General features: G+C 48.0%; 1 protein-coding gene across 2 annotated transcripts in view; it reads right to left on the bottom strand.

Moving 5' to 3' along the window:
• The window catches only part of MFSD1 (major facilitator superfamily domain containing 1), a 102,612-nt gene extending 89,648 nt beyond the window's left edge, over positions 1 to 12,964 (bottom strand). The window contains exon 1 of one of the 2 annotated variants that reach the window (XM_063916146.1): positions 12,642 to 12,964. In XM_063916146.1, the coding sequence (XP_063772216.1) occupies positions 12,642 to 12,795 (154 nt within the window). In that variant the 5' untranslated portion in view covers positions 12,796 to 12,964. The remainder of the gene's footprint in view (positions 1 to 12,641) is intronic. The other variant, XM_063916144.1, reaches the window with a different exon arrangement.
• Positions 12,965 to 14,494: the final 1,530 nt, after the last annotated feature.

Below are 14,494 nucleotides of genomic sequence, written 5' to 3'. Positions count from 1 at the left end.
CGTCTCATGTCGTCAACCGACCTTGCAGCGTGTTGACATTATCACGTAATTCCCTAAATAAGCCATCCATTCCGGTGTCGACTCCCTAGAGAGTGACATCACCATTTCAGGCAATTGCTCCGCCTCCTCACCAACATCGTCCTCATACATGTCGACACACACGTACCGACACACAGCACACACACAGGGAATGCTCTGATAGAGGACAGGACCCCACTAGCCCTTTGGGGAGACAGAGGGAGAGTTTGCCAGCACACACCAAAAACGCTATAATTATACAGGGACAACCTTTATATAAGTGTTTTTCCCTTATAGCATTTTAATAATAAGAATTTACTTACCGATAATTCTATTTCTCATAGTCCGTAGTGGATGCTGGGACTCCGTCAGGACCATGGGGAATAGCGGGCTCCGCAGGAGACAGGGCACATCTAAAAAAGCTTTTAGGTCACATGGTGCGTACTGGCTCCTCCCCCTATGACCCTCCTCCAAGCCTCAGTTAGGTACTGTGCCCGGACGAGCGTACACAATAAGGAAGGATCTTGAATCCCGGGTAAGACTCATACCAGCCACACCAATCACACCGTACAACTTGTGATCTGAACCCAGTTAACAGTATGATAACACAAACGAAGTAGCCTCTGAACAGATGGCTCACAACAACAGTAATAACCCGATTTTTGTAACAATAACTATGTACAAGCATTGCAGACAATCCGCACTTGGGATGGGCGCCCAGCATCCACTACGGACTATGAGAAATAGAATTATCGGTAAGTAAATTCTTATTTTCTCTAACGTCCTAGTGGATGCTGGGACTCCGTCAGGACCATGGGGATTATACCAAAGCTCCCAAACGGGCGGGAGAGTGCGGATGACTCTGCAGCACCGAATGAGAGAACTCCAGGTCCTCTTTAGCCAGAGTATCAAATTTGTAAAATTTTACAAACGTGTTCTCCCCTGACCACGTAGCTGCTCGGCAAAGTTGTAATGCCGAGACTCCTCGGGCAGCCGCCCAGGATGAGCCCACTTTCCTTGTGGAATGGGCCTTTACTTGAAATATATATTTTTAATGCTCTGACAACGTCCAGTAACTTGGAGTCCTCCAAGTCGCTAGTAGCCGCAGGCACCACAATAGGCTGGTTCAAGTGAAATGCCGAAACCACCTTAGGGAGAAATTGAGGACGTGTCCTCAATTCTGCCCTGTCCGAATGGAATATCAGATATGGGCTTTTGTATGACAAAGCTGCCAACTCCGAAACTCTCCTGGCTGAAGCCAGGGCCAACAGCATGGTTACCTTCCATGTAAGGTATTTTAAATCTACCGATTTTAAAGGCTCAAACCAATGAGATTTGAGAAAATTTAGAACCACGTTCAAATCCCACGGTGCCACTGGAGGCACTATTGGGGGTTGTATATGTAGTACACCTTTGACAAAAGTTTGTACTTCAGGCACTGACGCCAATTCCTTCTGGAAGAAAATTGATAAGGCCGAAATTTGAACTTTAATGGACCCCAATTTGAGGCCCATAGACAATCCTGCTTGCAGGAAATGTAAGAATCGACCCAATTGAAATTCTTCCGTTGGAGCCTTCTTGGCCTCACACCACGCAACATATTTTCTCCAAATGCGGTGATAATGTTGTGCGGTCACTTCTTTCCTGGCTTTAATTAAAGTAGGAATAACTTCCTCAGGAATGCCCTTCTCTTTTAGAATCCGGCGTTCAACCGCCATGCCGTCAAACGCAGCCGCGGTAAGTCTTGGAACATACAAGGTCCCTGCTGAAGCAGATCCCTTCTTAGAGGTAGAGGCCACGGATCCTCCGTGAGCATCTCTTGAAGTTCCGGATACCAAGTTCTTCTTGGCCAGTCCGGAGCTACCAGTATTGTTCTTACTCCTCTTTTCCGTATAATTCTCAGTACCTTTGGTATGAGAGGCAGAGGAGGGAACACATACACTGACTGGTACACCCACGGTGTTACCAGAGCGTCCACAGCTATTGCCTGAGGGTCTCTTGACCTGGCGCAATACCTGTCCAATTTTTTGTTGAGGCGAGACGCCATCATGTCCACCTTTGGTTTTTCCCAACGGTTCACAATCATGTGGAAAACTTCTGGATGAAGTCCCCACTCTCCCGGGTGAAGGTCGTGTCTGCTGAGGAAATCTGCTTCCCAGTTGTCCACTCCCGGGATGAACACTGCTGACAGTGCTACGACATGATTCTCCGCCCAGCGCAGAATCCTTGCAGCTTCTGCCATTGCACTCCTGCTTCTCGTGCCGCCTTGTCGGTTTACGTGAGCGACTGCCGTGATGTTGTCGGACTGGATCAACACCGGCTGACCCTGAAGCAGCGATTTTGCCAGGCTTAGAGCATTGTAGATCGCTCTTAGCTCCAGTATATTTATGTGAAGAGACGTCTCCAGGTTTGACCACACGCCCTGGAAGTTTCTTCCCTTTGTGACTGCTCCCCAACCTCGTAGGCTGGCATCCGTAGTCACCAGGACCCAGTCCTGTATGCCGAATCTGCGGCCCACTAACAGATGGGCAGTCTGCAACCACCACAGGAGAGACAACCTTGTTCTCGGTGACAGTGTTATCCGCTGATGCATGTGTAGATGCGATCCGGACCATTTGTCCAGCAGATCCCACTGAAATGTTCGTGCATGGAATCTGCCGAATGGAATCGCTTCGTACGAAGCCACCATCTTTCCCAGGACTCTTGTGCATTGATGTACTGACACAGTTCCTGGTTTTAGGAGGTTCTTGACAAGTTCGGATAACTCCCTTGCTTTCTCCGGGAGAAATACCTTTTTCTGAACCGTGTCCAGAATCATGCCCAGGAACAGCAGATGTGTTGTCGGGGTCAATTGAGATTTTGGAAGATTTAGAATCCACCCGTGTTGCTGAAGCACTACTTGTGTTAGCGCTACACCGACTTCCAGCTGTTCTCTGGACTTTGCCCTTATCAGGAGATCGTCCAAGTAAGGGATAATTAATACGCCTTTTCTTCGTAGAAGAACCATCATTTCGGTCATTACCTTGGTAAAGACCCGAGGGGCCGTGGACAACCCAAACGGCAGCGTTTGAAACTGATAATGACAGTCTTGTATCACGAACCTGAGATACCCTTGGTGTGAGGGGTAAATCGGGACATGTAGATAAGCATCTTTTATGTCCAAGGACACCATGAAGTCTCCTTCTTCCAGATTCGCTATCACTGCTCTGAGTGACTCCATCTTGAACTTGAATTTCTTTATGTACAGGTTCAAGGATTTCAGATTTAGAATAGGCCTTACCGAACCGTCCGGTTTCGGTACCACAAATAGTGTGGAATAATACCCCTTTCCCTGTTGTAGGAGGGGTACCTTGACTATCACCTGCTGAGAATACAGCTTGTGAATGGCTTCCAAAACCGACGTCCTTTCTGAGGGAGACGTTGGTAAAGCAGACTTTAGGAACCGGCGAGGGGGAGACCTTTCGAACTCCAGCATGTAACCCTGAGATACTATCTGCAGGACCCACGGGTCCACTTGTGAGTGAACCCATTGATTGCTGAAAATCTTGAGTCGACCCCCCACCGTTCCTGAGTCCGCTTGTAAAGCCCCAGCGTCATGCTGATGGCTTTGTAGAAGCCGGGGCGGGCTTCTGTTCCTGGGCAGGGGCTGCTTGCTGCCCTTTCTTACCCTTTCCTCTGCCTCGCGGCAGATAAGACTGTCCTTTTGGTCGCTTTTTATAGGAGCGAAAGGACTGCGGCTGAAAAGACGGTGTCTTTTTCTGTTGGGAGGGGGTCTGAGGTAAAAAAGTGGATTTGCCGGCAGTTGCCGTGGCCACCAGGTCCGAAAGACCGACCCCAAACAATTCCTCTCCTTTATATGGCAATACTTCCATATGCCTCTTGGAATCCGCATCACCTGACCACTGTCGCGTCCATAAACTTCTTCTGGCAGATATGGACATCGCGCTTACTCTTGATGCTAGAGTACAAACATCCCTCTGAGCATCTCGCATATAAAGGAAAGCATCCTTTAATTGCTCTAGAGTCAATAAAATACTGTCCCTATCCAGGGTATCAATATTTTCAGTCAGAGAATCCAACCACACTACCCCAGCACTGCACATCCAGGCTGAGGCTATTGCCGGTCGCAGTATAACACCAGTATGTGTGTATATACTCTTCAGTGTAGTTTCCAGCCTCCTATCTGCTGGATCCTTGAGGGCGGCCGTATCAGGAGACGGCAACGCCACTTGCTTTGATAAACGTGTGAGCGCCTTATCCACCCTAGGGGGTGTTTCCCAGCGCGCCCTAACCTCTGGTGGGAAAGGGTATAATGCCAATAACTTCTTGGAAATTAGCAGTTTTCTATCGGGGTTAACCCACGCTTCATCACACACGTCATTCAATTCCTCTGATTCTGGAAAAAATACAGGTAGTTTTTTCACCCCCCACATAATACCCCTTTTTGAGGTACCAGCAGTATCAGAGATCTGCAAAGCCTCCTTCATTGCCGTGATCATATAACGTGTGGCCCTATTGGAAAATACGTTTGTTTCTTCACCGTCGACACTAGATTCATCTGTGTCGGTACCCGTGTCGACTGACTGAGGTAAAGGACGTTTTACAGCCCCTGACGGTGTCTGAGACGCCTGAACCGGTACTAACTGGTTTGCCGGGCGTCTTATTTCGTCAACTGACTTTTGTAATGTGCTGACATTATCACGTAATTCCATAACTAAAGCCATCCATTCCGGTGTCGACTCCCTAGGGGGTGACATTACCATCATCGGCAATTGCTCTGCCTCCACACCAACATCGTCCTCATACATGTCGACACACACGTACCGACACACAGCAGCCACACAGGGAATGCTCTAATCGAAGACAGGACCCCCTAGCCCTTTGGGGAGACAGAGGGAGAGTTTGCCAGCACACACCAAAAGCGCTATAAATGTATATAAACAACCCTAGAAGGTGTTGTTTACTATATATGCGCTCTTAATATATAAATATCGCCAATTTATGCCCCCCTTCTCTTTGTTACCCTGTTTCTGTAGTGCAGTGCAGGGGAGAGACCTGGGAGCCTTCCTCACCAGCGGAGCTGAGCAGGAAAATGGCGCTGAGTGCTGAGGAGAATAAGCTCCGCCCCTTTTTCGGCGGGCTTTTCCCCGGTTTTTAAGAAACTGGCCTGGGTTAAAATACATACATATAGCCTTAATGGCTATATGTGATGTATTTATTTTGCCACTAAAGGTAATTATATTGCTGCCCAGGGCGCCCCCAGCAGCGCCCTGCACCCTCCGTGACTGAGTCAGTGAGCCGTGTGACAACAATGGCGCACAGCTGCCGTGCTGTGCGCTACCTTCAAGAAGACTGAGGAGTCTTCTGCCGCCTGCTTTCCGGACCTCCGTTCTGCCGTCTCTTCAGCGTCTGTAAGGGGGATCGGCGGCGCGGCTCAGGGACGAACCCCAGGCTGACCTGTGTTCCGACTCCCTCTGGAGCGAAGTGTCCAGTAGCCTAAGACTCCAATCCATCCTGCACGCAGGTGAGTTGGAAATCTCTCCCCTAAGTCCCTCGATGCAGTGATCCTGTTGCCAGCAGGAATCACTGAGATTGAAACCTAAAAAAAAACTTTTCTAAACAGCTCTTTAGGAGAGCCACCTAGATTGCACCCTCTCGGACGGGCACAAAAACCTAACTGAGGCTTGGAGGAGGGTCATAGGGGGAGGAGCCAGTACGCACCATGTGACCTAAAAGCTTTTTTAGATGTGCCCTGTCTCCTGCGGAGCCCGCTATTCCCCATGGTCCTGACGGAGTCCCAGCATCCACTAGGACGTTAGAGAAATATATATACATATCGCCAAATAAGTGCCCCCCCTCTCTGTTTTAACCCTGTTTCTGTAGTGCAGTGCAGGGGAGAGCCTGGGAGCCTTCCCACCAGCATTTCTGTGAGGGAAAATGGCGCTGTGTGCTGAGGAGAATAGGCCCCGCCCCCTTTTCGGCGGGCTTCTTCTCCCGTTTTTCTGAGACCTGGCAGGGGTTAAATACATCCATATAGCCCCCAGGGGCTATATGTGATGTATTTTTAGCCAGAATAAGGTACTATCATTGCTGCCCAGGGCGCCCCCCCCAGCGCCCTGCACCCTCAGTGACCGCTGCTATGAAGTGTGCTGACAACAATGGCGCACAGCTGCAGTGCTGTGCGCTACCTTATGAAGACTGAAGAGTCTTCTGCCGCCGTTTCTGGACCTCTTCACTTTTCGGCATCTGCAAGGGGGGTCGGCGGCGCGGCTCCGGGACGAACCCCAGGGTGAGACCTGTGTTCCGACTCCCTCTGGAGCTAATGGTGTCCAGTAGCCTAAGAAGCCAATCCATCCTGCACACAGGTGAGTTCACTTCTCTCCCCTAAGTCCCTTGTAGCAGTGAGCCTGTTGCCAGCAGGACTCACTGAAAATAAAAAACCTAAGAAACTTTTACTCTAAGCAGCTCTTTAGGAGAGCCACCTAGATTGCACCCTTCTCGGCCGGGCACAAAAATCTAACTGAGGCTTGGAGGGGGGTCATAGGGGGAGGAGCCAGTGCACACCACCTGATCCTAAAGCTTTTACTTTTGTGCCCTGTCTCCTGCGGAGCCGCTAATCCCCATGGTCCTGACGGAGTCCCCAGCATTCACTTAGGACGTCAGAGAAAGAATGTTTACAAACCCCCCCCCCCCCCCTCACTCCAAAAAAAAAAAAAAAAAAAGCCAGAGAATCCACGAATGAGTTAACATTTTCCTCCAATGACAGTCTATCGACTAGTAAATGATTGCTAACCTGGATCCACCTGTACTTACAAGAAAACAAATACTCAGAGAAAATACCTTGAGCATTGAGCTAGCGTGTGGTTGGAGTAAGAAGGTACACATTTATTTTGGGATTTATTTTCATTATCGAATAATATTATAGTGCCATGGGAAGCTGTGAGCAGTGTGTCAGTGATGGACCATTCCAGGCCATTATACTGCGGTATACACAATCAGTGATTTCTCACATCAGGTTTATAAAGTACTGTATGTAAAGCCTTATGTAAAGACACATTTACATACTGTAGAAGATAATAGGATTTTAATTACCTACCAGTAAATCCTTTTCTCGTAGTCCGTAGAGGATGCTGGGGCACACATTAGTACCATGGGGTATAGACGGGTCCACTAGGAGCCATTGGCACATTGAGAGTTTAAGAGTGTGGGCTGGCTCCTCCCTCTATGCCCCTCCTACCAGACTCAGTCTAGAAACTGTGCCCGAGGAGACGGACATCTTCGAGAGAAGGATTGTACACAGATAGTGGCAAGATTCACACCAGCTCACACACAAGGCAAACCAAGCTAACTAGCTTGAAACATCAGCAACGGCTGAACAAGATTACTTACTGTACCAAGTAACAAAAAAACAGTACTTAACCCAGAACTAAGTAGTACTGAACTAAACAACCACTGCAGGAAAACGAAGCGCTGGGCGGGCGCCCAGCATCCTCTACTGACTACGAGAAAAGGATTTACCAGTAGGTAATTAAAATCCTATTTTCCCTTGCGTCCTAGAGGATGCTGGGGTCCACATTAGTACCATGGGGATGTACCAAAGCTCCCAGAACGGGAGGGAGAGCGCGGAGGCTCCTGCAGAACCAATTGACCAAACTTAAGGTCCTCAGAGGCCAAAGTATCGAACTTGTAGAACTTTGCGTACGTGTTCGACCCCGACCAAGCAGCCGAGACACCCCGGGCAGCCGCCCAGGAAGAACCCACCTTACGAGTAGAGTGGGCCTTAACAGACGTAGGACACGGCAAGCCTGCCGTAGAATACGCATGCTGGATAGTGAACCTGATCCAGCGAGAGATCGTTTGCTTATAAGCAGGACACCCAATTTTCTTGGGATCATATAGGACAAAACAGAGTACAATTTTCTGTGACGAGCAGTCCCCCTCACATAGATTTTTAGAGCCCTTACAACATCTAAGGACTTTGATGAAATTGAGGAGTCAGTCGCAACTGGCACCACAATAGGTTGATTGATATGAAATGCCGACACAAACTTCAGAAGAAACTGCCGACGTGTCCAAAGCTCAGCTTGGTCTTCATGGAAGATCAAGTACGGGCTTTTACAAGACAAAGCCCCCAACTCCAACACACGTCTAGCAGAAGCTAAGGTCAACAAAGTGACAGCCTTCCACCTGAGAAACTTGACCTCAACCTCCTGTAGAGGTTTAAACCAGTCCAACTGGAGGAACTGCAACACCAGGGCGCCGTAGGCGGTACAAAGGGAGGATGGATGTGCAGAACTCTCTTAAAAAAAAAAAAAAAAAAGTCTGAACCTCAGGGAGGGCAGCCAACTGTTTCTGGAAGAAAATGGATAGGGCCGAAATTTGGACCTTTATGGATCCTATCCTCGGGCCCATATCCACACCTGCTTGCAGGAAGAGAAGAAAAAGTCCCAGTTGAAACTTCACTGCAGGAAACTTCTTGGACTCACACCAAGACACATTTTTTCCAAATACGATGGTAATGTTTTGACGTTACTCCTTTCCTAGCCTGTATCATGGTAGGAATAACCTTGTTCGGAATGCCCTTCCGAACTAGTATCTGGCGTTCAACCTCCATGCAGTCAAACGTAGCCGTGGTAAGTCTTGATAGGCGAACGGCCCCTGCTGCAGCAGGTCCTGCCGAAGAGGACTCAGCTCTTCTAGTAGTAGATCCACGTACCAAGCCCTTCTCGGCCAGTCCGGAGCGATGAGGATTGCCTGAACTCCTGTTCTCCTTATGAGTTTGAGAACTCTTGGAATGATTTGGAGTGGAGGAACCACGTACACCCACGGAGTCACTAGGGCGTCCACCGCCACGGCTTGCGGGTCCCTCAACCTGTGCTAAGAACTTCAATTATACTCCATTTTAATTGTGAGAGTTTATTTAAATTATTTTTACTATCAGTGTTCTTAGTGCTAGGAGTGTGCATCTGCATCTCTCTTCCTCCCTAAACCTGGAACAATACTGCCGAAGCTTCTTGTTGAGACGAGAGGCCATCATGTCGATCTGGAGTGCGCCCCAAAGATCTGTTACCTCCATGAACACCTCCAGATGGAGACTCCACTCCTCTGGATGGAGATCGTGTCTGCTGAGGAAGTCCGCTTCCCAGTTGTCTACTCCCGGAATGAAGATCGCTGACAGCGCCAACGCGTGTTTTTCTGTCCAGAGGATGATTCTTGTTACCTCTGACATTGCAGCTCTTCGTTCCGCCCTGTCGGTTTATGTAAGCCACTGTCGTTATATTGTCCGACTGCACTTGAATGGCCCGATTTCTCAGAAGATGAGCCGCTTGGAGAAGACAGTTGTAGACGGCTCTTAGTTACAGAATGTTTATCGGCAGGCCGGCTTCCAGACTTCTTGACCACCTTCCTTGGAAGGTTTCCCCTTGAGTGACTGCGCCCCAGCGACTTGCATCCATGGTTAGAAGGATCCAGTCCTGAATCCCGAACCTGCGGCCCTCCAGAAGGTGAGGTAATTACAGCCACCAAAGGAGTGAAATCCTGGCATTTGGCGACAGACGTATTCTCTGGTGCATGTGTAGATGGGATCCCGACCACTTGTGCAGGAGATCCAGTTGGAAGGACCGAGCATGAAACCTCCCTTACTGCAGAGCCTCGTAAGAGGCCACCATCTTTCCCAGAAGGCGAATGCACTGATGAACCGACACCCGGGCTGGCTTCAAGACATCCCGGACCATTGTTTGTATGACCAACGCTTTTTCCTCTGGAAGAAACACCCCCTGCATTTCCATGTCGAGGATCATTCCCAGAAAGGACAACCTCTTGGTTGGTTCCAAATGTGATTTTGGGAGATTCAGGATCCAACCATGTTCCCTGAGAAGCTGGGCCGTGAGAGCTATGGACCGTAACAGCTTCTCCTTGGACGATGCCTTTATCAGAAGATCGTCCAGATATGGAATTATGTTCACCCCCTGCCTGCGGAGGAGAACCATCATTTCCGCCATCACCTTGGTGAATACCCTTGGTGCTGTGGAGAGGCTGAATGGCAGGGCCTGGAACTGAAAATGACAGTCCAGCAGTGCAAATCGGAGAGAAGCTTGATGCGGCAGCCAAATCGGAATGTGGAGGGTACGCATCCTTGATATCCAGGAATTCCCCCTCCTCCAGATCTGATATCACTGCCCTTAGAGACTCCATTTTGAACTCGAACTCCCTCAGAAAGGGGTTTAGTGATTTAAAAGTTCAAAATGGGCCTGACCGAACCATCCGGTTTCGGTACCACAAAAAGATTTGAATAGTAACCTTTGTTTTGCATCTGGGGAGAAACTGGTACAATAACCTATGCCTCCACCAACTTCTGGATGGCCCCATGTAGGGTAGCCCTGTCTGCCGGCATAGTTATCCTGTCCACAATCCAATCTGACAAGTATCAAAACATAGCTGCTTTGTTATATTGTTGATTATCAGGGAATCCCACCCCTCCATTTTTCTTAGATTGTTGCAGTTTTATCAAACTAATCTTAGGTCTTTTACCATTCCCAATGAAATGTCTAAAAATGTTATAAATATATTGAGTATCTTTTTGCGTGATAAAGAGGGGGAGAGCCTGAATGAGATACATCAAACTCGGAAAAGATATCATCCTAATTAAATTCAAGTGACCAAGATATGACAGGGGTAGGTTTTTCCAGTTCTCGAGTTCAGCAGAGATACGTCTGATTATGGGTGTATAATTATGAGTACAAATTAGGCAACTGTCGAGGAACTTGAACTCCTAAATATGTAAAACTGTCTTTGGCCTACTTCAGTGAAGTAGTATTAACAACCTGAGACTGCAATGCACCATTACCCAATGGGAGGGCTATAGATTTGTGTAAATTCACCGCAAATCCTGATATTTCTTCAAAACGTTTTAATAAGTCAAATATATGAGGTAATGCTTCATTAGGGTTCAAGATGTATAGTAGTACATCGTCCACTAACACTGTCAATTTTATCACCCGTGTACCCACCAGTATACCTTTAAAGGTCTCATCAGCATCTAAAATGCGAAGCAATGGGTCAATGGCGATTAAATAATAGAGGTGACAGGCGACATGCTTCCATTTCCTTTAAATAAATGCAGACTTATTTTTGGACATATGCAAGTGATTTATATGCAATAGCAATTAAAAGGCATTAGGGGGCAATTAATTTCTGTGCAGTCATGATAACTAAAAAACAGAAATCAACCTGGCAGAAGCACATGAAAAAGTGGGAAACCATCCTGTGACCACAAGCAAAAATTAGAGGTATTGAAAAGGTGCAAAATGACTGATATCTGATTCTTCTATTAATGATGGAAACACGATAGTCAACAAGTGTGTTTCAGAAAGAGACTTTAGAATATTTTGGTGTACAGAAAAACTGTGCTTAATGTAACCTCACAACTGACGTAGACCAAATAATACTATTTATTACTATACCTAACCCCCCTCCCCTCAAGTGCCCAAGTATTCGTTAGGGGAAGGGGTGTACCAGATGTTCCCTATCCAGGGGGTGTGCACAATAAATGCAAATTTGGTGGTTGACCTAAGTTGTGTCGACCTAACGACCCATAACCGTGTGGAGCTTACAATCATTGTGATGCTAAACAAAATATGCAGCTGGACATAAGTATTAATCAGGAGCGGTTCTTGGTGCGGGCAAGCAGTGCCTGCGCTCGGGGCGCTGCGACCGCAGTCACCCCGCAGGCACCGCCGCCTACCCACACCCCGGCTGCAGCAGACGCCATGGGCTGTGTGGGAGACCGCTGCAGCCGGCTCCAGTGACAGACACTAGAGGTCATTATTGACCTCTAGTGTCTGTGCGGCGCTGCTATGGGAGAGACGTCATGACGTCTCTCCCATAGAGAGGAGCCGCGGGAGGCCAGGCAGAGCAGCAGCGGTCGGGAAGCAGGAGCGGGGCAGTGGTAAGTATTGTTTTTTTATTTTTGTGTGTGTTTGTAAGCGGCTATTAAGGGGCACAGCAACAGTGGGCACAACTACTGGGGGCAAAGCAACAGGGCACAACTACTGGGGCAAAGCTACTGGGGGGGGCACAACTACTTGGGGCACAGCTACTTGGGGCATAACTGTGGCCACACCCCTCCCCTATGAAGCCACACCGCTATTTTCCGTCACGCTCCGGAGGCAAACTGTGACAAACTGTTTTCCGCAGGGAAGGGGGTGCCAGTAGAAACTTCGCACTGATCGCCACAAGGTGTAGAACCGGCCCTGGTATTAATACTAAATGGAGCCACAAGAATAAAAAAAATAAAAATAAATACATGTGCAATCCATATGTGAAACATTTGCAGCTAAGCAGGAAAGCAGATTAGTACAGAGCTTTCCAAATTTGCCTGGGACACAGATTACCAGTGTAGGAGTAACAGCCATGCCACATATGCAACTCTAACTGCTACAGGTCCCAGCAAACTTTACCAGCCTCTATGCTGCCAGGCGCTGCAGACCCACAGCTAATTACGACTGGCCTTTACTGACTGGACTCTCATCATGATCTAGCACGAAGAGAAACTAGACGCTACCTCATCTACAGGTCAATAACTCGGAAGGAGGGCAAACAGGCTGTACATACAACTAACTCACCAAAGCCCAAGAAGCACATAAGGACCAGCACCACGACCCGATGAGCGAACCTACTGGGGTCACAGATTGCCGACATCTGCCTCCGTTCAGTTCTGCCAGGGCTTCCATCGCCCGACCCGGGTAGCAGCGCTTCCTGGTCCTCTTCTACCGCCATCTTCCCTGAGCTCTGATCACGTGATAACACAGAGCGGTCATGTGACCAGTGCGTGATGGGACTCGTGCTAGGCAGTCTCGCGCTGAGTCTGTCTGCGACAGGATTGGGTCTGCGGCTGCGCAGCTGCTGCTGTCCAGTGTCCTCTCTTCCTCCTAGCCCGGCCCCAGCAGCTGTGTGTGTGCTGCTAAGTGGCAACAGCAGCACCAGCTCAGCAGAATCTCAGCGCTTTTCTAACTACTCTGTACCTGTTCATTATTATTGTCAATCTTTAGCTTAGGCTTTATTTCAGAAATACTGAACTAATAGTTTACATGATTTACCTGATGCATAACTACTTGTATAGTGTCTATCAGACAACGTTATCATTATGCAAAGTTTGCATGTTAAACTGCACAAACAAACTCATTTTAGTTAACTAACATTTGAAAAAGATTTATTGGAAAGACTTTGGGTGTATTTCTAAACAATCACAATTAGCCCTAATAATTATAATTTCTTTGGGCTGCATATCACATCGATGAGATATAAAGTATCGGCAATATACATAAAAACACATGCACGCACACGGTGAGACTTCACTTTCACCCCATCATCAGAACCCAGCTATGTGTTGCGCTTTGTATGGTGTTAAAGTGCTTTACAACAGAGGTTTATAGGGCCTCAATTTCACGACTACCACACAAAAAATGCATCTGACAGAAAGCCAGTCCACAGGCACCTGAGATTGGTAAGAACCACGTCCAGGTAAGCCGTGAGAAACATATATGCCAATCAATATGCTAATGGGAGTATATTGATGACGTCCAGGTTTTTTTTCTGTTTTGCAGACCAGGCCATGAGGGAAATTCAACTAGCAGCAATATTCCATCAAAACCTTGCACGCTAAAGTAACGTGGGTTAACCAGCAGGAAAACATCAACACAATAATGATCTTAAGGGCCCCATACACTAGAGCGATATGTCTAGAGGCTGAAGTCGGGGCGATTTCCTTTGAACTCTCCTGGGAGCTTCCCGGGAGTGGTTCCATATAATTTGGTACATTTTGCATGCGATATATCGTATGCCATCCCAGCCATGCCTGCGGGAACTGACATTTCACGTGTGCAGCACTAACGATCTGGAGGATCTGATTCGACACTCGGGGCCGTAGATCGGATTGGATATACAGCCAAAATGCAGATTTCACCCAATATATCGCCCCGAATTGGGCTGAAATCGGGCGTAATTGCTCTAGTGTCTGGGCCCCTTAAGGCTGAGTAAACATCAGAATGGCAGCTGTTAAGTCCGTTTAACTTACAGGGAAATGTTATACCTTATAATACAATGGTTCGAGCCGCTGCGGCCGCTGAATGCAGATAATACCCCTATGACGTGAATGCACGTAGCGTATGCACGCCGACATGCTATGCGCACTGTACAGCGACACGTGTGGCTGAATACACTTCTATACCCAAACAAGAATGGAATGCGACACCAGTTGTATATGTTATGTTGTGGTCCAACGCAGCAACAATTATTTACTAAAAGGGGAAACACACAGAAATACAACAATATCACAAGAGAAGAGCTACAACCAATAGTACATACGTTTGTTCGCCTGCGCCTCCCGGATCCGGTCCTCAGTCAATCTTAGCAAGATGACCTTCAGAGAATAGACTGAGACTGGCCAGGAGGCCCTGCTTTTATACAATAGTCCAAA

The sequence above is a fragment of the Pseudophryne corroboree genome, chromosome 4 (assembly GCF_028390025.1).
Source record: "Pseudophryne corroboree isolate aPseCor3 chromosome 4, aPseCor3.hap2, whole genome shotgun sequence".
Lineage (NCBI taxonomy): Eukaryota > Metazoa > Chordata > Amphibia > Anura > Myobatrachidae > Pseudophryne > Pseudophryne corroboree.
This window is presented reverse-complemented; position numbering and strand designations above follow the sequence as displayed.